We start from the raw sequence: 27,928 nt of genomic DNA, 5'->3' as shown, positions 1-27,928 counted from the left end.
CCAGCAGCTGTATTTCCCAAAATGTCAAACTATTCCTTTAAGGAAGTGGGAATATGCTGCATACATGAAATATACAGTACGAATGGTTGTCACAAGTGTACAGCACACGTATTCAGTGAAGAGCCGAGTCTGTGTCGCTGTAAGTGAGAGAAACGTACAAATAAAAAACACTCACTTCCTGAAACAAACCCATCACAGCTACAGTACGACTCTGACATGTAGACTGACATAATGAGAGGTTAGAGGTTGTATCCTCGCCAAGAATGCCACAGCAACAACAACATAAAAAAAAAAAAAAAGATTAGTGGTCCATCTTTACAAACAACATACAGAAGTATGAAAAAAAAGCAAACATACTTCTGGGCGGTTTTCTGATATATATATAAAAAAAAAATAATCAAGGCGTGTCTGCTTGATTTGAGCCATTGTTTTCTCTTCGTTGTGGCTCTACATATCCATAAAAGATGAAGTTAAAAAAATATTCGTCCAATAAGCCGAACTAGTTCTCCCAGTCAGTGCATGGAAGGCCTTCGTCCTCGGACTCCGACTCCGGCGAAGCCTCTTTGATTCTCCTCAGAGCCTCGTGGATGCTGCGGGTCAGAGCGTCGGCAGAGTGGGGGAAGCTCTTGGCATGGCGCTGCTGCTCCGGCCGGGTCCGTACCTTCTTCAGCCTGACGCCCTGCCTGATCTGAGCCAGGATGTTGTTGCTGTCGTCGTCCGGGTCGGGGGCCAGGACTCGCAGCTCGGCCTTCCTCAGGTGGAAACTGCCCCGTTTGAGGGAGGCCAGCACCTCGTCCATGGGGGAGCTCGCTGCAGACCAACACCGACAGTTAGCCTCACGTACAGAGTTTCTGGGTTCAATTTAAGACTTTTTAAGAACTTTTTAAAACCACATAGAAGGCAATTTAACGATCATATCGGCCAAAGTATCGAGGTATGATGGAAAACCAGTGTTTTTCAGTTCTTCCAAGCAATATTTAACAATAATTCCTAATGATATAATTTAGAACCCGATTAAACGATGAAAAATGATTAATTCATTAATTTAAGCTTTGACTAAAATCAACACCTGCAGCTCAGTCCAACGTCACAACAATCCCACTTTTAGTTTAGATGTATAACGTCTCCAGACAGCCCGCAATCACATACAAAAACATATTACTAACATTTCGGCCTTTATTTAAGACTTTTGTAAATTAAATGTAAGAGACAATTATTTTGCAAGGCTCTAAATGGTTCGGCACCGCCATACTTAGTCCGACTGTCTCTCGTCTATAGAAAGAAGTGCAGAGAGGCAGACTCACCTCTTTAATCTTGCTTTTGAGTAGTCTGTATCCTGGCTTTTATTTCTTACTGAAAGTTTTATTAGTCTTATTCTAAATTTAGTTCTTATTATTCTACCCTGGTTTATTGTAATTTAATGATTTGTTTGCCACCTTTTAATCTATCTGTTTAAATGTTTTGTGTTAGATTATTAGATTTTCATGAAACCAAATTAGAACCAATTAACCCACTCATGCTGTTACTACCTGTGACCACGGGTGTTGCCAAATAACTCCTAAAAATGACTTAAATCTTAAGGATTATAATTTTAACCAGACTTTTATATTTGTTGTGATAAATGTAAAAAGAAAGTGCGTTTCCTCCTCACCTCGCCTCCACTGCGACGAGTCCAGCGAGGCCGTCTTCCTCAGCTTCGTCCTCGCTGTCAGCAGCTCACTGCTGTCAAAGAATCGAGGGGAAAATGGAGCCAGGGGTAGAGAGGGAGATTCAGACTCACATGTATGGTGCCTCACTGGGCTGTCTGAGGGATTCATCCCCCTCCCCTCGCCCTGCTGCTGGTCCTCTGAGGGAGGAGGTGGTGGAGGAGGCGGGGGAGGTGGGGGAGGAGGGGGAGGAGGACCCAGTGAAAGAACAGATGGGGAGGCTGAGAGGGGAGGCAGTGAGAGGAAGGGAGGTGAAGAGTCGAGACTTTCGAGTTCAACTGTGGGTAAAGACACACTGTCGCAGCCGCAGGCGTCAGGTGGAGGAGGAGCAGAGAGTTCTGGGAGATCTGAGATGTAGTCGGTCTGAACGCCGGCCGCCTGAGTGTTGGGCTGCTGTCCTCCTCTCCTCCGGATGTGAGTCTGACTCAGACGCAGCCGGCTGGACTTCACAGTCACCTGGCCTGGATAACGCTGGATGGGGAGTCAACAAAAGGAGGTCAGACACAGGGATCAGTTAAAGGTCAGAAGAAGCTGGTGGAGCTAATTATTATTAGACGGTGGATGAGTTCTCACCTGTTTGAGGCTGCGAAGTCTGTCCAGAGTCCTCTGCCTCTCCTGACTCACTCTGGCATTGCTCTTGGCTTCATCTTCCTCAGCGTCTCCTCCCTTTACAGGAAACAACAGAGTAGATCTGATGTTGTGTGATTGTTTGTAGGGTCTAGAGGGGATATTAACTCTTAAAGTAGTTGACTGATTGAAGAGTTTGTTTGCACCGAAACAAACAGGTTTGAATCAACCAATCAATCGTCATTTGGGCCGTTGTGAAAGCTGCCAAATGAACAACACTAGTGTGGACTAAACAACCGGACCCTGACCTCTTGAAAAGGAGGATCTCAGTCTGCTTCCAAGAGGTGTGAGGTTTGTTTGTGGTATGAAAGCAAAATGATCTATACGTTTATGCAAATAATTTGGTAACCATGGTAACACTTATCAGCATGCGAATGCAAGGATTTTCCCTGATTAATCGGAAAGAAAAAACAGGTATGTAAGTATCATGTAACTGTCCAATCAGTTAGTTACCTGTCAGTTAATTTGACTTCATGCTCACAGCTCTTGGTTTGTTTGTAAAAAGCCAATATGAACTCAAAACGCACCAGCACCAGAAGGCTAAACTATGTTGGTCTGGACCAAATGAACCGAACTACAAGTGTGAAAGTGACCTAAGTGTCCTCTGGGCTTACAAGACAATAGACAGCAACAACAACCGAGATGATCATTTGGCAAATCATAACATACAGTTCCACTAATTCAGAAAGAGAACATCTCAAAGGACGCAGAGTCCTGTTATGAAGGATACAGTGTCCTCTGTCCTGCATTTTCTATAAATCGTGCCACAACGATAATGTCCTAATTAAAAAGACAACTCAAGATGTTATCAATAACCAAAACAAAAAGTTACGAAAGAAAATGAAAAGTTATCCTCAAGATCACAAAAAACACAAACACTTTCTTCTCTTTAGGATTGCCTTTAAATCTGCCTCCCTCAACTTCCAGTGGTAGAGTACCGGGTCTTAACGACCTCTTCCTTCTCTGTATATTGATTTGGATCTCATTTCTAAGCTTTGTCTTATTCCAAATATCATTCTTACATTGTCCTTTATAAACCTTTAATAATATTTTTGACAATTATATTACAGTGCAAATTGTTTCTGAAAATAAAGTCAGAAAGAGATAATTTTGTAGTGACATTTCTCGCTCCATAGATAACGGTGTGCTCTTTTCCACTTGAAGATATTTTTGGACAACTTTCCCTCTGGCAGTTGGTTGGACAAGGCGCTTCCATAATCTCACATTTCAGCTTAACCACGCATGGCTCTCATCCCATGTCCCCTTTAATGCTGTAAATGTAAATGCACCACAAGAAAGCAACTCATGGCTTGACTTTGGACAGAGTTATGGTCCCGGGTATCCTTAAAACCTCCACACTCCTACAGCATTAAATAAAACTGATATGGAATCGTAACGTTTTTAAGTTCAAAGAGCCTAAGACACTTCCCGCTGACTTTCAAACCCTGTGTGAAGCACTTATTTTCATTAAAAACAAAGCCAAGATGTTTATAAGACCTAGATCCAGACTGAAATATATGGTTATTCCTATGGCTAGTTTCCATTTACTACACCAAAAACTCATAAAAGTGGTACTGAGCAACACTACAGTACATAAGCAAATGCCTATTTATTGTGCGTACATCCTATCAGATGCAGCCACAGACTCTGATAAGTATTTGAGTCTTACCTGTTGCAGTGTCTGCAGGGAACTGCTGTCAGCATGGCTACCTTGTCGCTGTTGTATCTTCTGGTTGTGATTGACAATACAGATTTCCTATTCAAGACAAAAAGCACATAAATGATGGACTAAACTAACCTGTGCAGCTGTAGTAAAAGACTTTCCAGAGATGTCTTAAAGGGCCAGCAACCTCAACAACACCTAACTGCCTCTTTAGTCATCAATGCTTACCTTCTTGTTTTTGAGGTAGACTTTCTTGGCAGTGATGCGCCCCCTGCGGGCCTCAAGCTGCCGTGTCCTCTGCTGTAGGACGCTGAGTTCTTCATCTCTGAGCGGGGACGGAGGGGTTGCAGGATCTTCCTCACCCTTCATGGCATCAGGGCTCTCAAAGGCATCGTAGTACACCACCTCATCCTGACGCTCTGGTACAACATCAGAACAGATTCATCAAAATGCTGCTTGTACAGGTCCTTAAGTTTATATAGCTGGAATAAATCACCTGAAAAGGTATGACATGTGACCAAACAATAGTTCATTTACCCGTTACCTGAAGATCAACACTTGTAACTGTTAAAGTTACTATTTGAGTTTTATCTTCTTTTGGTTTTAATAAAATGTTTGTTACCGTCTTTTTATTAGAACAAGCGTAGTTACACTCACATCACACGGAGCTGGTTTTAGCTGGTAGCTAAATGTGGTCTAATACATGTCTTCTCTTTGGATGAGATTAACGTTTTTTGTACAAGGTACCTGATAAATAAATAAATATAATAAACTAAAAAGAATCAGACTGGGATCTGTGTTTTTATAAAAAATTAATAAACTATTTGATGCAGCAGCACTTTGCAGTGATTTTAGGCCTCTTGAGACTAATTTATAAAAACAAAAAAAAGATTCAGTGATCTTGTTAATTTCATTTACAGTTTTGTAGAGCGCAATCACAACTAGATTTTGGAAACATATACTATATATTGGCCAATAATCATTTTTAACATTGACACAAACAGTTTTGATAAGGATCCCTTAAATTTGTTTTTTAAAGAATTGTGGTTTAGCCATGTACCCAGTTTTTTGTACTGCAATTTCTTGTTATCAGCCCATATATATATGCTGATAGATATCTCTGTAGCAAGCACATATCGGCTGATAATATCGATCAGGCTCTACATTTTTCTTATGCAGACAGATACTATTAACACTACAGTCTGTCACATATACAAAGAATAAAACAGATGCTCACCCGTCATTTGTCTCCGTAGACTTTGCAGCTGGGCAGTGAGCAGCAGCTCCTCACAGCGCAGCACCTCTGCCTGAATATCATACAGCTGCAGCTGCAGCTCGTAGTACAGCTCCTCCAGCTGGTTCAGACGCAGCATGGCATCCTCCCCACCTTGCAGACACTGCATCTAGAGCCACAGCCACACAATTGCATTACTCTACCGCAGACCAAAGGGCATATGCCACAGGCTGGGTGTTAAGTGGACCCATTTGAAACTGAACCTGAGGCAGAGTTCCTGTTCTCCTGCTGAGCTACAACACTCCAGCACAGACTAGGCACTTTGCAGTTTTTATGTATGTACACGTGTTAAGCGAGTATTTGACCCCAACAGTCATTCCCAATGAGTCATTTCCACTGTTGTAGACCAGGATGTTATTCACTCCATTGCAGGATGCCTGAGCCAACAGCTCATTTTTCTAACATGGTCATTATCTTGCTCCCCCCTTTCACTCTCAAGTTGACTATATCCAAGTGTTTATGTCTCTCACTCTTGTCATTGTGGCTTCTGACAAACTCACTAAGTGTCACAAGCTTTTTAAGACATTGATACACACACACAAACACACCTTGGTCTACATCAGTGGTAAAGTTTCTTGTGAGTAGCATTCGCGTGTGTCATGGTGTACTTTACCTCCTCCTTCAAGCCATGTTTCCTCTGTTCCAGGCAGATTTCCTTGGCCCTCATCAGCTGCAGAGTTTCTTTGGAAAAGGCGTACTGCAGCCGCTCCATACGTTCAACTGCTGCTGCCCACGCTGACTTGCCAAACTTCCTCTGGTCAGCACGCATCCGCTCATACAAAGCTGCAACACACATATATACATATATATATACAGTATGTGATTGTCAGAAATGGGACTAGAGCTGAATGATTAGGCGATTAATCAATTAGTTAATTAATAGAAATTAAATAACTATTTTGATATTTGATTAATCATTTTGACTAATTTTTAAAGAAAAAATGCCAAAGTTCCCTGGTGTCAGCTTCTCTAATGTGAGGATTTTCCACTTAAACTGAATAACTGAGTTTTGGATGGTCGGTCAGACAAAACAAGAAATCTGAAGACGCCATCTTGGACTCTTGGGGAAAACTGTGATGGACATTTGTTTTTACTATTTTCTGATGTTTTATCGACAGGAAGATTAGTTGACTTATCAAGAAAATAATCAACATATGAATCGATAAGTTTCAGCCATGAAATGGACACTAAAGCAGTGTTTTAGAATAGTGCATGAGTGCTTTGACCCAGGTAAGTGAAGCCTATTCCATGCTTAAACAGAAATCTGTTGGCATGTTTCGTAGCAGTTCACAGCTGAGATGTTTTGAGGATTAAAATACTTTTAGAGGAAGAGTCGACTTATAGAAATCACTTTGGTACGCGAGAGGTTGGAGATGAGGATCTGAGACAAGGAATGTTGGTTTTAAATCATCCCTACGTGGAGTGTTATCTGCACTTTGTTACTGAGTAAATATACAACACAAAAGGTTCAAAGGTCACAGAAAAAAACAGAGCTCCTGTTTATAAAGAGAGGAAATGCCTCCTTTGTGTGTTTACCTTTCTGTGCCCGAGTCGTGGTTTCAAAGAACTTGACAGTCAGGTCCTGTATGGAGAGAACAGCAGCGTGAGCCTTCTTCTGCCACTCCTCATCCTCTTTCCTCAGGCCCTCCACACGACGAGGACCCAGGCGCTCCGTCTCTAGTGAGATCTGATGGGGGTCAAAGCCGGTCGTTAAAACATGTAACACACACAATATTTTCATCACCACAGATAAAGTTCAGTCAGTTTTCAAACTCTGACACTTTGCCCCCCACCACATTACCACATATCATATCAGTATAATGCAACATGTTTGTATAAATCATTTTTGTCACTCCTATTTTGTCTTACTTTTATTTTGTAGATAACCATAGCCTAAGTTTTGGGGGATGTAAACAGGAAGTGTAATGTTGCCATGGAGTCAGTGAGTTGCTGCAGGCTCCAACTTGAGTGCTGTTATTTTTAGCCCATATTTGTTTACATTTTGGCAAACTAGCACCATTAAAATGTCCTGTTTGCAGTGTGTCCATGGATGCACAGACAACTATCACTGGATTACTTTGATACTGAAGAAAACTTAAAACACTTTCGGTAAATTCTAAGCAGATTTTTGGACGTTTATACACGGTGGATATTGGATATAATTACATCCCCGGGAAGTGTAAGTCACATTGAATCTAAAAAGTATGTGCATCATATGTATGTGTGTTCAGATTTGACTGAAAACTGCAAATTGCAGTACCTTAATTGCCTCCATGTGCTTGTGTGTCACAGCGGGACAAACTACAATAACCAACTTCCTGTTGTTTTCAGAACACCTGCATGCACCTGTCCCTTTCACCTCATTTATCTTTGCCTCACCTGTCTAGCCTCCTCAACCCCCTTCAACTCTCACTCACAGTTTGAAAGCCCGTGGTACAGACCATTCACTACAGTGCTCTGTAATACCAGCAAGCTACAGCAGATGGTGGTAATAGTGAGTGGTGACTAAAGGCATGCCTGTGCCTGTTTATGTTTAGAGTGATACTAACCCAGTGTCCTACTGGGCTGGAGGATCAATAAATAAAAAGGCTAGAAAACAAAAAGTTGAATTCACTCAGGAAGGAGTTTATATTACGTGGCACAACATCACATGTCAACCAGAGTTCAATTTTTCACAGTTCACCAGCTCGTGTCGAGCCATGTGGAAAAACAAGTGAGAAACAGGGGGAAAACAGTGCCACGTGGAGTCCTGTCCTGAGAACTGAATCAACCCCCCCTCCAAGAAGAGACCACATGGAACAAAATGTACACAGACACATTAACTCCCTGTGAGGGCCTCATGCACATACAGTCATATATTAATATCTCAATGTAAAACAGATGCGTGTAGGTGCTCAAAAATAAACAGGACCATAGTAAATCACAAACAAACCTCAAAGTACATACAGTGCTTTGTGTGTGTGTGTGTGTGTGTGTGTCTGCACGTGAGGCACAAGAACAGGGAGTGGTTTTGGGGTGAAACCGGGAGCGAGTGGGGGAGGAGAGATTACGTCAGAGACCAGAGAGAAAAAGTCTCAGTCGCTTCAGGAAAGAGAGAAAGAAAATATTAGCTCAGATCACTTTAAGCCGTGATCTCATTGTTTCGGTATCCTTTAACAGAAAGGATACAGTACCAAAGCATACATGTGAACGCATCTGAAGACAAGAGGAAGGTCTAAAACTGAACACCCAGAGCAACAAATGGCAGAGAGATTTGCCCACAGGAGATCAGTCAGACCTGGTGACATGTCACACTGACACATGTGACATTTAAAAGCATATGTTGTTTAACTTCTTTGCATGTTGTTGTTGTTAACTTAGTCCCCGCTGACCTCTGTGACATGTCGAACTAAAGCAAAGCAGAAAACATCCATTTCTGTTTGTTCTTGTTATTCCAGTGAATGTTCAGCTGCCTTATTGAAACATAACATGGCCGATATTAGAATTAAGGATTTCTCAAACTTTATATTGTGCACCCCTTTACGTTAATCTGACCATAATTTAGTCTCATGTCTGAATAAGCACCCTGGTCGTTTTTAAGTAAAAGTCACGACGCCAATCTTACTATGTCGGACCTGGTACCATTTCAACACTGAATGCAGTCAGTTTTGCATAAAGGCTGCGGCAGCACAAGGTGATACATGCAGAGAGTGTAGAGAGAGATTAAATGCACGCTTTGTACCTACTTCCAAGATCACAGTTAATACATTTATTATCTTAATAATCGTCTATTAAACTGATTTTGCACATAAGAAAGTAGGAAACACTGTGAAAGAGACACTTTTGAAGTGTTGAGATAGATCTTCTCACATCAGATCAGTCTATAAAAACTATTTTCCCCTTGCGGTGTGACCGGGATGAAAGAGTTTCTCCATGTATTTCCAGTGTTCATTCATGCCAACTGCGTGGCTGATTAAATGAATGTCCAGTAAAACTTTGCATTCAGCATGTAAGCAAATAAGAACTAAAGTCCCTCTGTCTGAACAGGGCTTTATACTTCCAGACATTACATACTGTGTGGAAGTACAGGGAAACACATATAAAACAAATACAATCTTTAGACTTCAAAAGAGACACAAGAGTTGTAAACAAAACTACTTTAAGAACCAACAAACCCACTGTTTATTAAATTAAAAAGGCACTAAAATTCAGAGACTTGGTCTAAAAATCGTACGAATCGTGTATCAAAAACAAAAAAGTATTACCTGATGGTATCCTAAAGTTGTTTAAAATGAGAGGTGGACAATGTGACTTTATTAAGAGGAGTATGCATGTTTAAAAGAGCACTCCAGCGATATAACATTGGACCCATCGATGCAGCAGAACCAGAGATATCGTCTTTTTTTTATTCCACACATTCTTCTTCCTTGTCTAAACATGGCGCCTACATTACCCACAATGCAACTCGACCGCCAACAGTTCGGCCGGAGATTAGGGTGCGTTATCCTAGTAGCGGCTAATGTAGCCTCGAGCTGCTAGCATCAAGCAGAGATGAGGTGCGGGCTACAGAGGTCTGGTCAACTCACTTGTTTCTAACGCCACACCCCCACATGTTTTCCATTTTCAAACTTCAGACCCAACCGACGCTGACTCCAGTGACATCACTTGAGGCAATTTATCAGACTTCACACAGCTCCCTCTGGAGCCACAAAAGGCTTAATGCAACTTTTCCACACATGCAGTAGTACTCCCCAAACAGACTTTGATGTGTAAAATCGGTGGAATTTCCCCTTTAAGGAACAAAAGGGTCACAACTCTTATGAAAAATCATTGTATTTACATTAAAGGGAGTTTTTAGTGAGGAAATAAAAATGTGTAGCACACTTTTAAAGTTTAAAAAAAAAAGTTTAAAACAAATGTATTATAAAAACGTATGATCAGAATGACATGTTGGCATCAGTATGGTAGGGATAGTGTAAAATTTTGTCTGACGTAACTTTCTGATGTGTTGTAAAAAGTGCAGGCGCAATAAGCTGTAACTTCAGCCTACGACTTTCTAGTCTGTAGAAAAGCTGTTTTGTGTTGTTTTCTACTTTTTGTTGGCAGTGTGTGTCTCTTTTGTGTGTTTGTTTTTATTGTGTTTATTTTTATTAAACCTGTAAAGCTGCTCTGCAAAACAGGTAAGGTGACATATGTGTATGAAAAATGTACAGTACATTCAGCTGGGTAAAGTAAAAATATCCCGTCAGACTGAATAATAAAGACAGGATGATATGATGGAATATCACAGAGAATCATCTCTACCTGTATCAGCTCGCTACCAATAAACGCTGTCCCTCTCAACTGTCGCCTACTGGTGTCACTCCATTCCTGACCTAATCCCTGCCTCATGAATAACTCCTGCTGCAGACAATGTAAGCACCATTCATTCATCACCACTTATAATCACACAGTGTGAGACAGAGACTGATGAGAGATAAGGTCACTGAGAACACTCCTATACACCTAAACGTTGATTTTGAGTCAAATATACTCACACTTATTTTATATTTTAGTCGCATGGTAGCTGTGAGGCACATCTGAGTGTGTTAACCTAAGATCCTAATGCTTTGTTAATGTTAGGATGTCTGTAAATACCAGTAAACAAACCACATCATTAAATATCTTCTTTTTTCTTTTCTTTGTGTTTTTTAAAGTCAGCTACCAACTACTCTTCTTGTATACAACTAAAAACAAGCAGAAAGCAGCGGGGGAGATGTAACTGTGAATGACTTCTCTTAACACCTCTGGTCAACAGCTGTTGGTGACAAAACACAGGCGTGTCAGAGTCACAGACAACAGAAGTGACGTCAGTTCCCGTGGTAAAGTGATGGGATTACAGCATGGATACCGTCATGGTGGTCCTTATCTCATTTGGTTAAAATAGCAAGTGAAACTCCTGTTTGTGGGTGACACACTGATAGATACCAGACAGTCGTTATCAGGCAGCTGTGGAGGATGGCCAGCAGATTTTTATATATTCTCCATTTTTCTTATTGTCAACTAATCCAATGACAAGTCCACAACCAACAATTAATTTATCCTTCTAACAAGTATTGTCTGTGTATCTAAAGCCTGCTATACTGTATCTTATAGCTCCATTGTTTAAAACACACCAGTCAGCCATACTGTTGCACTGGGTGACATGTTCCTTCATTACCATGAACACACACTGTAGTTTATTCTGACTCAGTCCCACACACACCGTCCTGCTGCCTCAAATACTCACTAGGGCACCAAATGTGGATTAATCTGCCGCTGAAAATAGTCCCCAAGAAATGCACTATATATTTCTGTTTGTTTCTGAATCTTTTTAAGAAATTAAACAATATTTTTGAGAGGTGTTTTTAAAGATGTATGTCTTCATAGGAACTAAGTGGATTGGGGATGAGAGCCACAGACAGGGGTAGGGAAGGTGGAAAGTACTGACATTTTGATTTAGTGTTTTCATGGGATTTGTTAACAAAAAGAAAAATATAGAAAAACACCAGCCTTATCCTTCAAGATCTACAAGACCTCTCTCACATTTGTACAGGACTAAATAAAAGTTATCTGCAGGGAATCATGGTAAACATCTGGATCTGTCTTTCCTCTGCCTCTCATTCATGAAACCTGAAGCCCCTTTGTATTTGCATTCACATCTATAAATGTCTGCGTGGAGTCTGATTTATCTGCCGTAAATGTTCATTTTACATTAAAATACACACTGAATTCAGATTTGTCTTGCCACTGACTTCTTGGTCAGCAGTGTGAACAATTTATTTGGTTAATTTAAAGCTGAAACAATTAATTGATTAGTAATTATTTTTTAAGTCGTCATCTTGGGCTTTGGAAAACTGATTAACTGATTGCTCGAGAGAAAATAATTAGATTAATCGTTAGTTGCAGCCCTAGATTAATTACTTGATTAGTCAATATCTATAAATGTGTAAAAGTATTTTTGTGAGTCATGGTGGATTTAATTAGAAAAGCTGCCTAAGTCATGCCTATTTGACATCATAATAATAATGTACCCTGATGCAAATCAACACTCAGGTAGACTATTTACTTCAATACAGGTCTTTGAACTACTTAAGTTGCATATTATGCTATGTGATATTTCAAAATTTGTGTAAAATTTGCTTGACAGTTGGAGGTAAACAGAGCAGGTGTTTAAGGGACCCCCATGACAGCTGTTGCCATGTAATACTGCAGCCAATGTGAAACAGTAACTGGAGCTCACTGTGGTACAAAAGTATCTCAGAAACCACATTTTTAATTCATGGCTGCCCTCTGACCTTCCAGGCAACAGGACACCGACACTGCACTGCTACAACATGCAATAGGGCCATCCAACAATGCACCATTCACCAAAATACCTGACATCCTTTGTTGTCATTCATTTCTTGATCATTCATTCACTGATTCAGTTAAGCCTAGATGTGATGAGTAGAAAGAGTTAAAAAGATAACATTTGCATGAAGACACAGCGATTAATCGATGGCGAGAAAAATCATTTTGCAAATATTTTGATAATCGATTTATCGTTTAGGTAATTTTTAAAGCAAGAAAACACTCAAGCTTCAGCTTCTCATTTGTGAGGACTTGCTGCTTTTCTCTATTTCATGTGATAGTAAACTGAATATCTTTGTTTTTTTTGCTGGACAAATCAAGCAATTTGAAGACATCATCATGGGCCTTGGGAAACTGTAATTGACATTTTATAGACCAAACGATTAATGGAGAAAATAATCAGATCAATCGTTAGTTACTGCCCTAATTTACTTCAAAAAACTGTAGCCTCTGAATACAACAACTGTGAAATATCACAGCTAAAAAAAACCCCACTATATTAACTCCTCCTGACTCCACAAATCATCTAGATCAACATTCCTTCTACATTTTGACGCCTCTGGTCGACAAGTTTGAATCTTAATTCCAGTTCATTATAACAGTCTGGCTTTTAGCTTGAAGCACTGCGGTGGCTTTACAACAACCTCACACGTGTCATGTGTATTCACACTTGCAGATGAAGCCTGCAATTCTAGCAAGCAGCTGATACTAGACTGCTCTGGTCTTTTTCACCTCACCTTTGCGACATCAAGATGCAAACTGTATGTAAATTAACAGTATCCTATGTCCTAATTCCCGACTTCCCTTTCTTCACAAAAGGACAGCATCTACATGATCCCCTGACTCATCAGTTTGTGAGAAACCAACCGCCTCTGAAGGCATCAAGGATTCATTTGCATACAGCTTTGTTTTCAGCCGTTGGATCGCCCCGAGGGTAGCAGGTGGTAGAGCCAAAAACTTTGGCATCATACAGAATTCAGAAGCTCCATAAATAAATGTCACAAATGAGCAGAGTGTTGAACAAGTCTTCAGGTAAAAGTGACTCGAACCATTCAAACATTTCTTCTTTTAAACACTACATTTGACGTAAAGTTTCATATTTTGCCGCACTTATGTCACACAGACATTATCAAACATTGAACAACCTGTTTCCAGCTATTTAGTAATGCAGTTCTATAAAGATAGGGGACTCACAAGACTCAGATAAAAGTTGAAGCAGCAGGAGGCCTAGATATCCTGACTTTTAGCTACTAGTATGGGCCAAGCTCTAAAACGCTGGATACCACAATTCCCATAATGCAACTCAAAAGTATCTTTCATTATATCCCCTCTGCCTTCAAACCCCGCACCTCCAGTTTGTAATGTGTGCTTTCTTTAAAAATGTTAAGTCTCAGGCCGAAGCCGAGACAACCCTGATGACTGCACAGAAAGAAGGCAGAGTTCTGGGAAGGTTTTACATTTTCCACAAATTATCACGTATAGATTTCTAATACATCTTTTCTACAATTTCAGCAAGACTGTTAAACTTACAAGATAGGGCCGGCGATAGAGCTGAAAGGATTAGTCGATCATCTAATTGAAGTCGATCGAATCTGTAACTATTTTTATATTCTATTAATACAATTTTTCAACCACAGGTTGTTGCTTTTTAAGTCAGATTATTTTACTTTTTTTAGTCTTCTACGAAAGTAAATTGTAATTTGAATGTGTCAACTTGGGCTTTGGGAAGTTGCAAGGGACATTTTTTCACTATTTTCTGACACTTGTCAGCAAATCCCATTAAAAAGACCAACACCAACAATGTGTTAGTCTGTCTCTCAATACTTTTTTTACTCCCTTAACCTTTCTATGCCCCATAACTCCTAAAGTCATTCATTCCTAATGGTAAATATTTACGAATATACAGTTTCATTCTTAAAAAAGACAAAAACATTTCTTTAACACAGCTCGTCACTGTAGTTTTTAGCAAACGTTACTCTAACAGGAGGAAATAGTGCATTTGTTGGGGACTATTTTCAGCGGCGGATTTATCCACATTTGGTGCTCTAGTGAGTATTTGGGGCAGCAGGACGGTGTATGTGGGACTGAGTCATGGTAATGAAGGAACATGTCATCCAGTGCCACAGTGTGGCTCACTGATGTGTTTTACTAGTTTTTGGACAACAATGGAGCTCTATGGCACAGAGGAATAAGCTACTTTATATTAGCCTTTGTATACGCATTATAATACCTGTTACTAGGATCAATTAATTGTTGGTTTTTGTCTTTTCAAGGGATTTGTTGACAATAACAAAAATATCACCAGACTGATCCTTTAAGAAAAAGTGCTGCATTCATTTTGGTGATTCAGTGAAATGTCTTAATTTAGATCAGCACCCACCTAAGAAGCTAAATACCATCATACAGTAATAAACACACCCACACAGTCCCTTGTGTTAGTTAGTGACACGATGCTGGAAAAGCATGCTGTGTAAGGAATGTAGTTTAGAGACGGGAAAGTATTCACAATACAACAGAGGGTGAATGACTGAGTGTCTATGAGGGAGAAGGAAAGGCAGATACAGAGTAGGGGACAGCATGAGTCCAGTTCAGCACTCAGTACTGTGTAGCATAATATCAAAGCCGCCACAGGTTGCACAATCCAGTCTAACACAAAGGATTTGCTGACCACTCAGACTTCGAGTTCTACTCATGGTTATATTTCTCACTGTTGGATAAGTTATTTTTGCCACTCTCTCCACCACTCGCACACTTTCTCCTCCGTTGACCCACTGACGTTATGTGGAATGGACACACCTGTACGCAGTAGTTTCTTGAAGTACAAAGGCTGTGTCTGAAATCACCGCCTATTAACTATTACAGTGCATTACCTTTACTTCTGAGTGTAAAATGTATGTTCTATACAGTGTCTACGGCATGTACACTACTTTCTGCTAACAATCCCACAAAGGAAAGCATTTTATATAGTTGCAGTCGTGTAATGCTACACCTTTCAGTGATGACGTAAAATGATGATGGTTCATAAGCGTCTGAAATCTCAATTTACTGCACACTAGAGAGCACAGGTTTTCAAACCATGAGGAACACGATGAGGGAGACGTGAGGTAAAGATATTGAGGGACAGGTGCATCCTGGTGTCCTGAAAAACTACGGGAAGTTAGTTATTCTAGCTTGGCACGCTGATTTGGCCCGCTTAACGACACGGTCAGGGGTTGGAGCAGCTCATGGAGGCAAAATAAAAAAAATTGTCACAATTTGCATCAATAATAACACTCCTTCTTCTAATTCAGTCAAATCTGAACACACAGACATGAAACACATATTTTTAGATTCAGTCAGTGTGACTTACACTCGAGGGTATCATTATCTCCCATGTGCATTGCAATTAAACTTCCATAAATCCGCTTCGAAATTATAGAAAAAGAAGATAACGCCAGAACTTGCCTGTGAATCATCACGTTTTTTAAGTTTTCTTCAGTATCAAAGTAATCCAGTGACAGTTGTCTGTACATTCATGAGTGCATTGCAAATAGGAACTGCTAATAGCTAATTCAGCAAAACCTTTGGTGCTGATTTGCCAAAATGTAGACATAAAAAATAAAATAACGGGGATTAAATTGTAGTTTTAGTGTAGTGTAATTATACTTCCTGTTTACAGGGCTAGTTGCCTTGATTTTGCCCACAGTGTCAGACTTTGAAAACTCCTGCTATAGAGTAAACTATCAAGTGTCTATTACATTTGGAGTAGTGAATGAGGGGAACATGGGAGTGATTTCGGACACAGCCAAAGAGTAAAATACAGTTTCTTTCATAGTGGAAGCAAGTCTCTTTTCACGTTAACTGGATCATATTGTGACATTTTATCAGCAATTTCCAAGTGATGTCATTTGAGCAGTCTTTTTTAAAAAACACCTACAATAACAGAAAGCCTACATTAAACGCCCACAACTAATCCTGGCAGCAGTAAAGCTGTAGGTCAGCAAAGACAGCAGCTGACGGTCCTTCATCAGGTCTGGGTAACGTGGTGATATTGATAAATGGTTGCCAAGTTGCTGTATTGTTGTTGTTTGAATTTGTATTTAAAAATTCTAATTATTATTATTCATCCATATTTCAATATTGACAAATGCACTGAACAAATGTGAACAACTCTGACCTACTGAGCCAACTGACCCCCACCAAATATGTGTTAAGACTCTATGAAGGCCATGAGACAGTAGAGATTAGCCTGCAAATTTACTTCCCTTTTCAAGCCTCTAATGAAGAAAAACAACAAAGATGGAGTGGAAAACGAGTGTGGAAAACAGAAGAGTGTGCTGAGGCTGCAGAATTACTGAGTGGTTTAGTGGCTGCTGTAATAATACTTATGCTGGTTGTTAAGCCGCTCTGGGCGGGGGAAAAAGCCTCGCTGGCTGATCCTCTGCCCTCCACAGCCCCCAGATGCAAAGCTACAGGGTACAGGCCGGCTACTACACCATCATCATCATCATCATCACACGTACCCTCAGCAACTAATGCTAATGTCATTACAGTGGGCTTAGGAGGCTAGGCTCAATGGAGGACATTACCATGCAGTGGTTCAGGGCTCGTTTCCCAGCACTAACCTTGGCTTTTAAAACCGCCAAACCACAAAAATAGCTTTGTAACTGGTCAAGTACACTGTAGTAGAGAGGCAGTCTAATACAAGTCAAAGTTTGTTCCAGGACAGATCAGTTAGTCGGCTACAGTGAGGTCTAAACCTACTTAAATCAAGCCCTTAAACAGATGGTATTTGTATCTGTGTGTCTGTGTTTATTACCTTAATCTGCTGTCGGCGCAACATTGCCAATTCCCTCATGTCCCTGAAAGGCTGAAGCAGGTAGTGGTAGAGCTGAGTTGTTGCCTCCAGCAGCTCTCCATACGCTTCGTCCTCCTCGGGGTACACCTGCAGCAGCTCCACCATGCTGTCCATGGCTTTGTGTCTGTCCAACACCTGGGACAAAACATGAACAGAAAAGATGTAGCTGGGAAACTGGTGCAGTCAGAGATCCACAGGGTGCAACATATTCCACTACAACGTTAAAAGACAAGGCTGGTGTTATTTTTTATTTTTCTTATTGTCAATAAATCTCATGAAAAGACCAAAACCATCTCTTAATTCTTTCTGACTGAATAATTTCCTTAAACAGCTGGGCACTGTAGACTAGTTTTTAGTAGATCTGAAACAATCGATCAACACAAAATTAATCACCAACAGTTTTGAAAATTGATTAATCATTTAAGTCTTTTTTAAAGAAAAAACGGCAAAGTTTCACTGGCTCCAGGTTCTCAAATGTGACTATTTGCAGGTTTTCTGAGTCTTTTATGATAGAAAACTGAATATTTTTGGGTTTTTGCTGTTGGTCAGACAAAACTTGACATTTGAAAACATCAACTCGGGCTTTAAGTTTAAGTTTTTTATCATCAATTACAGTGAAGCAGTCGTTGGCAGTGAAATTCTTAGATCTCAGGCTCCCTCCAACAGTGCTCTTAGAGATATACAGTATATAAAAAATACATATAAAGCTAAATCACGTAAGTGGAACAAAATCTAAGTAGAATCTAAGACATAAAATAGTGCAGCAGCTAAAATATAAGAATATCAAATATAAGACTGTGGTAGCCAGGTGAGTAATAGTGGAATGTATAAACTGTAATGTAAACAGGTTATGCAGTAATGTAGTAAATGTATACATAATGAAAACAGGTTGTAGACAGGTATGCATATAAATATATATACTGTGATGGATAAAAGGAGATTATAAACAGGTAGTTTTTAAAATGTATAAATCAAACGATTAATCGAGAGAGTAATCGACACTTTAATAAATAATGAAATTATTGTTAGTTGCAGCCCTTGTTGCAACTAACAAACATAACTCAAACAGGAGTAAATAGTTCATTTTAATAGTTCACTGGTGTGTTTTTCACAGTTTCAGAGACGATGGAGGTCAATGGCACATGGCTACACAGACAATACTTGTTAGTAGGTTAATTTATTGTTGGTTGTGGTCTTTTCATGGGATTTGTTGACAATATGAAAAATAAAGAATATCACCAGAACTGAGTAGGAAATGATAAATGGACATGATAAAATGTCACACTTTTGATATATTACCAGAAACAAGAATAGCATTAGTTATTTAAAAAAAAAAGACCAAGGAAGTGATGCTTGCTTTGCTAAATTCAATGGAAAAACTGGATTTTACTGTGTAGTGAGTCTAATTCTGACTAATTCATGATTACAATGAGTCCTAAACAAAAAGCTCGTTCAAAGCTCATGGAAAAAATCCTAATATATAAAGGCAAGAGTAAAGAGTGCGAGAGTCTCCGTATGCTCGTATGTGTGCAGGCGCACCGGTGTGTGTGGTCAGGAATGATACCCTAAAATATATTGTTTGACTGTAATACAATGAGAAAAAATTGGCCCCAACTGTTGCTGATTCATACCATATGTGCTGCTATCCACAGACTGTTCATTGTTGGTGAGATAAACGCTATCAAAACAGCTATTGTACACACAAATACAATTCATCTCCCAGCTCTCAGAAACCAGTAGCTCCAATTCATACAGTACAATACTTCTCCTTCACTTCTGTCCCAGATAATATTGAAATGTACCACCACCCAATCTTCGTCCAAAGCGGCGAATAAAGTGCTCTTCTCTCTGCAAGGAGCTATAGATATGAATAGAGACTCTTATATTAACTCCAGGCTGCTTTTCCAAAGCCCTCCACGTTGGGGACGGGGGTAGACACTGCACGATTCAGCTCGAACACTGCTCCTACTGTTTACCTTGGGTCGGTGTCTCCCTGGTAACCACTGGCCAACCGTACACCGACTCCCTGCCCCTGCAGTCCGCTGCTAGCCAGGAAAACCCCTGGGCTAAATGAGGCGACTCCTGCCTGGGCACCAGAGCTCCGGCACTTATAAATGCCGAACTCAGATTCAAACAAAAGTGCTGGAATAAATAAATCACTGGATTTACATTTACTACTTCCTTTGAAGACAGAGCTGTTTCTTTATACTGCCACGTTCTCATTTCCTGCTGTAATTGTATTTATATAGTCAAATCTATTTATTGATGGTGAAATGCAAGAAGTCAGAGGGCCTGTGACTGCTTGGTGTGTGAGCTTATGAACATGCACTTCAAAAGGCGGCAGGATTACCTGTCTAAATTAGAGCCCAAACAATTAGTTGATTCATTAATTCGTCTATTGACAGAAAATTAATCTGCAGCTATTTTGTATTATTTAAGTCATTTTTCAACCAAAAATGCCAAACATTTCCTAATCCCAGCTTCCTAATTGTGAGGATTTGCTGCTTTTCGTTGTTGTAAAGCAATTTCAAGAAGTCCCTTTGGGCTTTAGGGAATTGTGATTTTAATTTTTTCCCCCCCAGAACAAATCGATAATGAAAATAATCGTTAGTTGCAGCCCTGGTTTTAACTTTTGGTTGATATTGCCTCATGTGATGTTGAGTGTTTGCAGGGTCAGTGTGGTGGAAACAAAGGTGATCATTTAAAAAGATTATTTATCAACTTTCGGTGAAAGTCATGTTATCGTTTTTGCAAAATAAATGTTTCCAAGCAAACTGTAATTATTCAATGTTGTCGAGATACTACTGGAGGATACATTACCCCCGTTTAGCTTGGTAGAGCTCATATAGCCAACCAACTTCTGGTCTGGAGTCACAGGCACCATCCAGGCCCGTAGACACAGTTATCTTTTCACATAGCTTTTGTATAATTTGTTTAAAGCCCTTTACGTTTTCTTGTATCGTTTTTGTAACTGTTTGTCATTGCTGTCTGGTGACTTCCTGGCAATGGCTTTCATTAGTGTTTCATTTAGTAAAACCAGCAGTTTTTCCAAACAAAACTACTGACTAAACATGAGAAAAATGGCTGAACTACAGGGGTGACTGTAACATTAAATGTACTTATTTTTCACTTTCCCAACCAAACGGAAAGATGTCATTAAAAACATAAATGATCATGTGCTAAATTTAGCTGTTAAGTCTACAGAAAGCACTCCAGTGTGCCATGAGTACACAATTACAGGACGTTCTGAGTGATATGAGCTATAGTATAGATCCAGCCCTATCATCAGGACTAACTCTTCCAGTTTGTCACAGCTGAAGCTGCTTCGTCTTGCTGGAGTACTTTTCTCTCTGCCTTTTAACGGAAATATCTCACAAGAGGAACACGCCTTGATTGTGATCTAACACTTTAATAGCTCTTTGAATGGACTGAACGCTATTTAGTATACCAGTTATCTTTCCCATGAATAGCACTAAATGGCAAGGTTATTGCCACAACCTATGAATCAAATGAACTCGGACATACCGTTAGAAATCCTTTGAGCAATGTGGGTTAATTCTGTACAATGTTTTTTTGCAAATATTTAATGTAGGGAATGCACAAGAGGATTAACGGTGCCTGCAGCCAGTAGAAGCCGTCTCAATTGGTAACATGCACCTTGCACACACACACACACACACACACTATTACTGCTTTCAGCTTCACCGGTTGGCAACATGCACAGTAGTTGTAGTGCAAATAAATGTGTTAGTGGGCAACAACTCAAGATAAAAAACGACCTGCATGCCCCAACGTGACTCATGTAATGTAAACAAACTAAGCTAAAATGTTGTCCCACAAAGCTAAAGCATGACAGACTAATCCTACAGCGGCATCGGTGGCTAACATGCACACTCACCATGACAAACACAAACTGTGGGCATATACACACACACAAACAGAAAACGTACAGTAGGCATGCCAAAATGGACACATAACAAAGCGGGGAGGCTAAAAAGTCATCCAGTAATTAATTTTTCATATTAACGCCAGACTCGCCATTATCTGTGACTCAAATCTTTGCACTTTTCCTGAGACACAACACTTGGCAGAAACACCTACACTGCTAACTGAGGATTAAAACCATGTACTTAGATACTGAAATTCCTGTCCAAATTTTCTCCATCAGGGAAAAGGGACACGATAAATAAAAATAATCATGTAGTAATATGGTGTAAAGCTGGTGTTTTACAATGCAACCACTGTGTATTTCTCATGTAATGACTATGCCATTACACGAGAAACAGGACTGATATTCCAGATGACACAGATTAATCTGCAACTATTTTGATAATCGATTAATTGTTTGAGTCACTTATCAAGCAAACATATTTGCTGGTACCAGCTTCTTAAGTCTGTGTATTTTCTGCTTTTCTCTGTTTTATAAATCACTGTAAATTGAATATCTTTGGGTTTTGGATTTGAAGACGTCACCTTTTCTGACATTTTATAGACAAAACGATTAATCTATTGTGAAAATAATTGTTAGTTGCAGCTCTACTGATGATACCTATGTGGCTCTGGTCCTACCAGAGTTTGCTAGCACCTAGAAGTTGCTGGACGTGCACTCTATCTACCTAATATTGTCATTCTCTTTCTCCATATAGTGTAATTTTACTTTTGTTGTTTCAGTCTTCTTTGGAAATACAACATACATTATTACTGTCCATCCTCTTTAAAAAAGTGTTTTGGGAGTTTTTCCTTACCCCTGCTGAGGGTCTAAGGATACAGGGTGTTGTATGTTGCACAGATTGTAAAGCCTTGGAGGCAAATTTGTGATCTGTGTTTTGGGGCTTTGAAATTAAAATTGACACCGCGTCTCATACACACAGTCGCCAATCCAGCGCTCACTACGGAGGAACATAAAGACACCTTTTTTTGGGACAAAAGAAATCCTCCTGTGTCTCCATCTCTGCTTTCCAACTGTCATAAATTACCTGCCCAGTATCCCTTTTTGTGACTAAGTACAAATGTACCGAGAGTGAGGAAACTAGTCTGAAATATTTGCATGTGCGTTAGAGCTGAAACGTTTCATCGATTAGCCAACAAATTTGATAATAACTTAATCATTGAAGTCATTTTCTCTGCTTCCAGTTTTTTCAAATGTGAATATGTGCTGGCTTTCTTTGTCTTTTATGACAGTAAGCTTAATATCTTTAGGTTTTGAACAGTTGGTTGCTCAAAACAAGACATTTAAAACATGTCAACTTAAAAAGGTCTGGGAACTTTTTTCCCTAACATTTTATAGACCGAGTAATAAAGACAATAAATAATTGTGGCAGCCTTAATGTGCATTAGCAGCTTTTAAATGCCAGGTTTACAGCATCAAGCCTGCTTTAGTCGTGCTGTTAAACTTTATCCACCCCTCATTACAAATTTTGTTAATGTTTCATCAGTTTTCACATGCTTTACATTATCATCACCCATGAATAACTACAAAACAGCCCAGCAAAGCCATTAAAATGTAACTATTAGCTTGCAACGTGTCAGGCTTACTGTAGGCAAGCTGTTAGCCTAATTCTGTTTCACAACAGGCCACAGATAAGGAAAAACTGTAAGTCTCTGGTCAATGATTGACAGATGCATTCCCCTACATCTGTGGAGTGTTTTCCACTAATCAATCTTTTTACATATTTGGCCCAGTTGAGATTGGTGCTGCATCTTGTGACAGATTGATGAGGGCACACTAGTGATTCTCCAGCTGCTCCATACACACCAAACAACCAGGCCAGGGGTCCCAAAAACACCATCACCAGTAGGAGGGACGAGTGCTAGACGGAGCTCCGGGCTGTGTTATTGCTAATGGGCACTACTCACAGAGCCAGTGTGCGTCTTCACGTAATGCTCTCTCCTTATACTTTCTTCTAATCCCATAATATTTTAATCCCAGTCTGTAGTCTCTTCTTCATAGTAGCAAGTATTATGGAAGAGCTGCACGAGGTAGTAAAGTAGGCGCTTTCATTATCAATTAATGTGCTGATTACTTTCTCGATTAATCGTTCTGTCTATAAAATGTTAGAAAATTAATTAAATTAATTTCTCACAGCCTAACGTAATGTATTTAAACAGCTTTTTAAATTCGATTAATAGTCCAAAACCCAAAGATATTCAGTTAACTCTCATATATGACAAAGAAAAGAAAGCAGCAAATGCTCACATTTGAGAAGCTGTAACCAGGAAGTTCTGGACAGTTTTGCTTGAAAAATTACTAAAACGATTCATTAATTATCAAAAAAGTTGGCGATGAATTGCCTGTAGATTTATTAATCGACTAATCGTTGCAGCTCTACGGTACATTACAAAGTAAGATATTATATTACTGTAGGTAAAAAAAACTCATTTTTCTTAAACAGAAGTAAAAATGTGTCCTATTTTTCTTCCTCTCTCAACATGCCATTAAATCTAGACTACCGCCTCTTAAGTGCTGGGACCAGGTCAGCACTCTGCTTAATATATTACCTACAGTCGAGGTTTATCAAGAATGGACTTCGTGGCCAGGAAAATGGAAACACATGCAATCCAATAAAACTGTCCTGTAATAAATACAACCTCCGTTGTTGCTGACACGTTTCTCAAGAGTGATGAATTTTGAGGCTGCAGTTTCTGGTGTGGCTCTGGACAAAATCTTAAAAACATTTCACAAACAACTGCAATGTCACAAGATATGAAGACGATTTTGTCTCTGTCGTTTTCTAAGGGTCGTTTTATTATCGTTTAATCTACAGATTGTTTTCTCAATTATTCGACTTATCTTTTAGTCCAAAAAAATGTCAGAAAATAGTGGAAATTGTCCCATCACCATTTCACAGAGCCCAAGGTGACACCTTCAAGTTGCTTGTTTGGTCCGACCAATAGTCCAAAACTAAAAGATATTAAACTGACAATGACATAAAATAGAAAATCTCCACATTTGAGAATCTGGAAACAGAGAATATTTGGCATTTTTGCTTTAAAAATGACTTCAACAATTAATATAGAGTGCATTTACATGCCACAGTATCCTGGTTTCTATCTGAGTACTCCAGGTAGCATATCCAGGTTTCTCAAAACCGGGATAAGGACTTATGCAGGTTTCTGAAACCAGGATACGATGTTTATATGCACAACACATAACCTCCAAAAACCTGATCAGAACCAGGATACTTGTGCACATGACAGACACGTTACTTGACCTCCCGTATCATCCTTGTTTTGACAGATTTTACCAGCAACACAGAGAACAAGCCATCCCTCACTTGCAACAGAGAATCAATGACATAACAAGCTACAACAATTAGTCGATTAACCGATCAACAGAAAATAAATTGGCCGCTATTTTGGTAACTGAATAATCTTTTTTAGTTCACTGACCAAAATTCACTGGTTCCAGCTTCTCAAATGTGAGGATGAGATTGCTTTCCTTTGTCGTACATGATAGGAAACTTTGGGTTTTGGACAAAAAAAAAAAAGGAAGACATCTGAGAATATCACCTTGGCCTGTGTGAGATTATTGCAGCCATGTTTCACTATTTACTGACATCTTATAGATAAAATGAATAATTGAGAAAATAAACAGCAGATTTTATACACTAGATCAGACCATATCTAAAAACAAGTGAGACATGCTGTCATTAAATCATTTCTTCCTGGTTGGGCCAAGTTCTTACCCAGCTGTTTGTATGCTTCCTGTTCTGAACAGAAAACACAGAGGACTTTTTTAAAGACTTTTGCCTGGGGCTTTGTCTCTCTCAAACACACGTTTAGACTTAACAGTAGCATCTGCTGTAGTTGGATTTGTCACTCGTGTCTTCTCTAACAGCTAGGTAATATTTGGCACATTTCCTACAGGCATGAATGAAAATATAGCTTCTTACATGCTTGTTGAGCTAAATAAGTGTCTTCAGCTGTCTGGACTGAGCACTGAAACAATCCCGACAGCTGTGGTGTAACTCCACCTCTAATTGTTCTCCTGTGTTTCTATGTAACTCCCTTTAAACTGTTCAGCCAACTAGAGTGTGATGTCTGGCCAGACCAGATCATATTTCAGGCCTGTGAACGTGCAGCAACAGATGGTAGATGAGGAGGGGGGGGGGGAGACAAAGGAAGAGGGGGAGAATAAGCAGACCATGAGGCACACTTATGGTCCGAAATCTACATACTCTTTTGGCATCTCACCAGTCTGCGTTGTCCTGTCCCTCCTTAAAAAAAATGCCTTTCCATGTAATATAGGACTGACTTTAAAGATCCCTGTTATGAACTCACAACATCAAGTACCAAAAGAGTCGTATTCCACGTGCATTTACAAAACATCAGTCAAACTACACGAAAAGCAAAGATAAATTAATTCACCTCTTGCATGCGTCTTTTGGACCTCTCCAGAGCATCTTCATAGCCCTTCTGCCTCAGCTCACTCAGGCTCTCGTAGTACTCCTCCGTGTCGTCGTCCTCGGAGAAAAGCACCTGTGAGAGGATCTTCCAGCCGCAGGTGTCCAGGGCATGACCCAGGTACACCTGCAGCTGGTAGCACAGGGCGTCCGTCTCCCGCTGCGACACCCCGGAGGCGCCGAAAAGCACCGTCCACACGCCGGACTGCTCCTCAGGGAACGAGGGTAAACACGGCTCTAGGTCCGAGTTGACGGCGCAGAGCTGGAGGTGGGCTGCCCTCAGGTCCTGGAAGGAGAACAGTCCGGCCCAGCTGAAGTCCTCACGCCCGCTGCTCTCACTGTCCTCCGGGTCTGCATCATCCGGAGAGAGCGGGGCATCCACGAGGTCCAGGATCTCGATATCGATTACCTTCGGTGTCACAATATCCCAGGACCCTAATGTGTGACTGATACACTCGGATGTTTTTGAACTACCGGCTTTTAAAGCCTTCTTGTCTCCAACAACAGTCTTCGTGGTGGGTTTCCCCTTGGGGACAGAGTGTGGTCTAACTTTACCCGCTTGGCAGACTTCATCTTTCTTCGTCGTGACAGGACTTTTTGTGCGTTTTTCTGCCACGGAGGCACCGGGGGCAGCAAAAAAACCGGCTGGGGTGCCGTCGAGGAACGGGTCCAGAAAAGTGGTCCGTCTCTGTACGGTTCTGTTGTGGCAGGTTATGGCGAACTTTCCCTCGATGTCGTTCCAGGCCACGATGAAGACGAATTTATGCTTTTCTTTTTCGTCGAAGACTCTGGGTCGGACGGAGACCCATCCGGACTCCAAGTTATCCTCCATCGTGAATGACATCTCATCCAGCCAGTGAAAAAAGACAAGTAGATTAACGTTAGTCAGAGAGGGAAAAAAATCTCTTCTAATGTCGAGGCTAAAGGCTACTGCTAGCTAAGGGTAGCTAACGTTAGACGCCAGCTAGAAAAGTAAGATTTGGCGTAGCTGAAGCGAACGAACCGACTAGCTAAATTAAAAGGTGAAACAAAGGCTTTCCAGCTTTGTTTACTCGCTGCCAGCTGCGCGCGAGCTGGTGAAAACGCAGCTAACGTCTTTATCCCTCCTAACGGTCGGATTTGGGATTCAGACATGAAGAAGTTCAGCGGACACAGCGGTGTAAACGAAGGGGGAAAGTCGGCCTCATCGTGGGGCAGATAACGTCGGTTGTCATGACACCTGCCCGATGCTCGCGCTGACTGTGTCGCTCTTTGTCCGTTCACAGACAATGCGGTCGCGCGGCTCGGCTCTCGGTGTCACGTGTGAGCTTCTGTTTACAAGCAGTCAAGGTGCGTGCGTGTTGTCCGGGGAGGGATTTAACTGGTTCACCCTCCCCCCCACAGTGCGGCGTTCAGGTTCCACGGTGAGAGTAGTAAATACGAGGCTCATTAAATGTCGTTTACTGTAGCTTTTTTTTTACCGGTCATAAAAGAAATGGCAAAATGTCCACGGATGGAGTTAATATTGAAAGGGGTGTAATTACCAGGGACAGAGGGGTGGCGCAGAATCTGATTATCCACACCTGATACAAAACAACCACAAAATGACCACAAAGTGATGCAAAACCACCACAAAAAGACGTAAAACCACCACAAAGGGTTGCAAAATTACCATTAAATGATGACAAACTAACGCAAAACGACCACAAAGTGGTCTAAACAACCAGAAAGTGATGCAAAACAATCACAAAGAGATGCAAAATGAACACAAAGTGATGCAAAACAACCACAAAGAGATGCAAAATGACCACAAAGTGATGCAAAACAACCACAAAGTGATGCAAAACCACCACAAAGAGACGCAAAACCATCACAAAGAGTTGCAAAATTACCACAAAATGATGACAAAGTGACGCAAAACCACCACAAAGTAAAGTGTTGAAAAACCACCACAAACAGACGCAAATGACTAAAAAGAGATGCAAAACGATCACATAGAGATGTAAAACATACATACCTGTGACCAGGGGCCCATTGTTTGATAATCTTTCCATTAACTATAAAGAATAT

General features: G+C 40.4%; 1 protein-coding gene across 1 annotated transcript; it reads right to left on the bottom strand.

Moving 5' to 3' along the window:
- Positions 1-294: 294 nt before the first annotated feature.
- On the bottom strand, positions 295-27,636 carry jmy (junction mediating and regulatory protein, p53 cofactor). The gene is made up of 10 exons (XM_044174589.1): positions 25,845-27,636; positions 17,439-17,612; positions 6,827-6,977; positions 5,904-6,073; positions 5,234-5,399; positions 4,225-4,415; positions 4,003-4,089; positions 2,280-2,372; positions 1,652-2,177; positions 295-810 (listed from the first exon to the last, which is right to left on the bottom strand). The coding sequence occupies exons 1-10, from the start codon at positions 26,721-26,723 to the stop codon at positions 500-502; spliced, it is 2,748 nt and encodes a 915-aa protein (XP_044030524.1). The 5' UTR covers positions 26,724-27,636; the 3' UTR covers positions 295-499.
- Between the last annotated feature and the right edge of the window lie 292 nt (positions 27,637-27,928).

Source organism: Siniperca chuatsi, linkage group LG18, assembly GCF_020085105.1.
Source record: "Siniperca chuatsi isolate FFG_IHB_CAS linkage group LG18, ASM2008510v1, whole genome shotgun sequence".
NCBI lineage: Eukaryota > Metazoa > Chordata > Actinopteri > Centrarchiformes > Sinipercidae > Siniperca > Siniperca chuatsi.
This window is presented reverse-complemented; position numbering and strand designations above follow the sequence as displayed.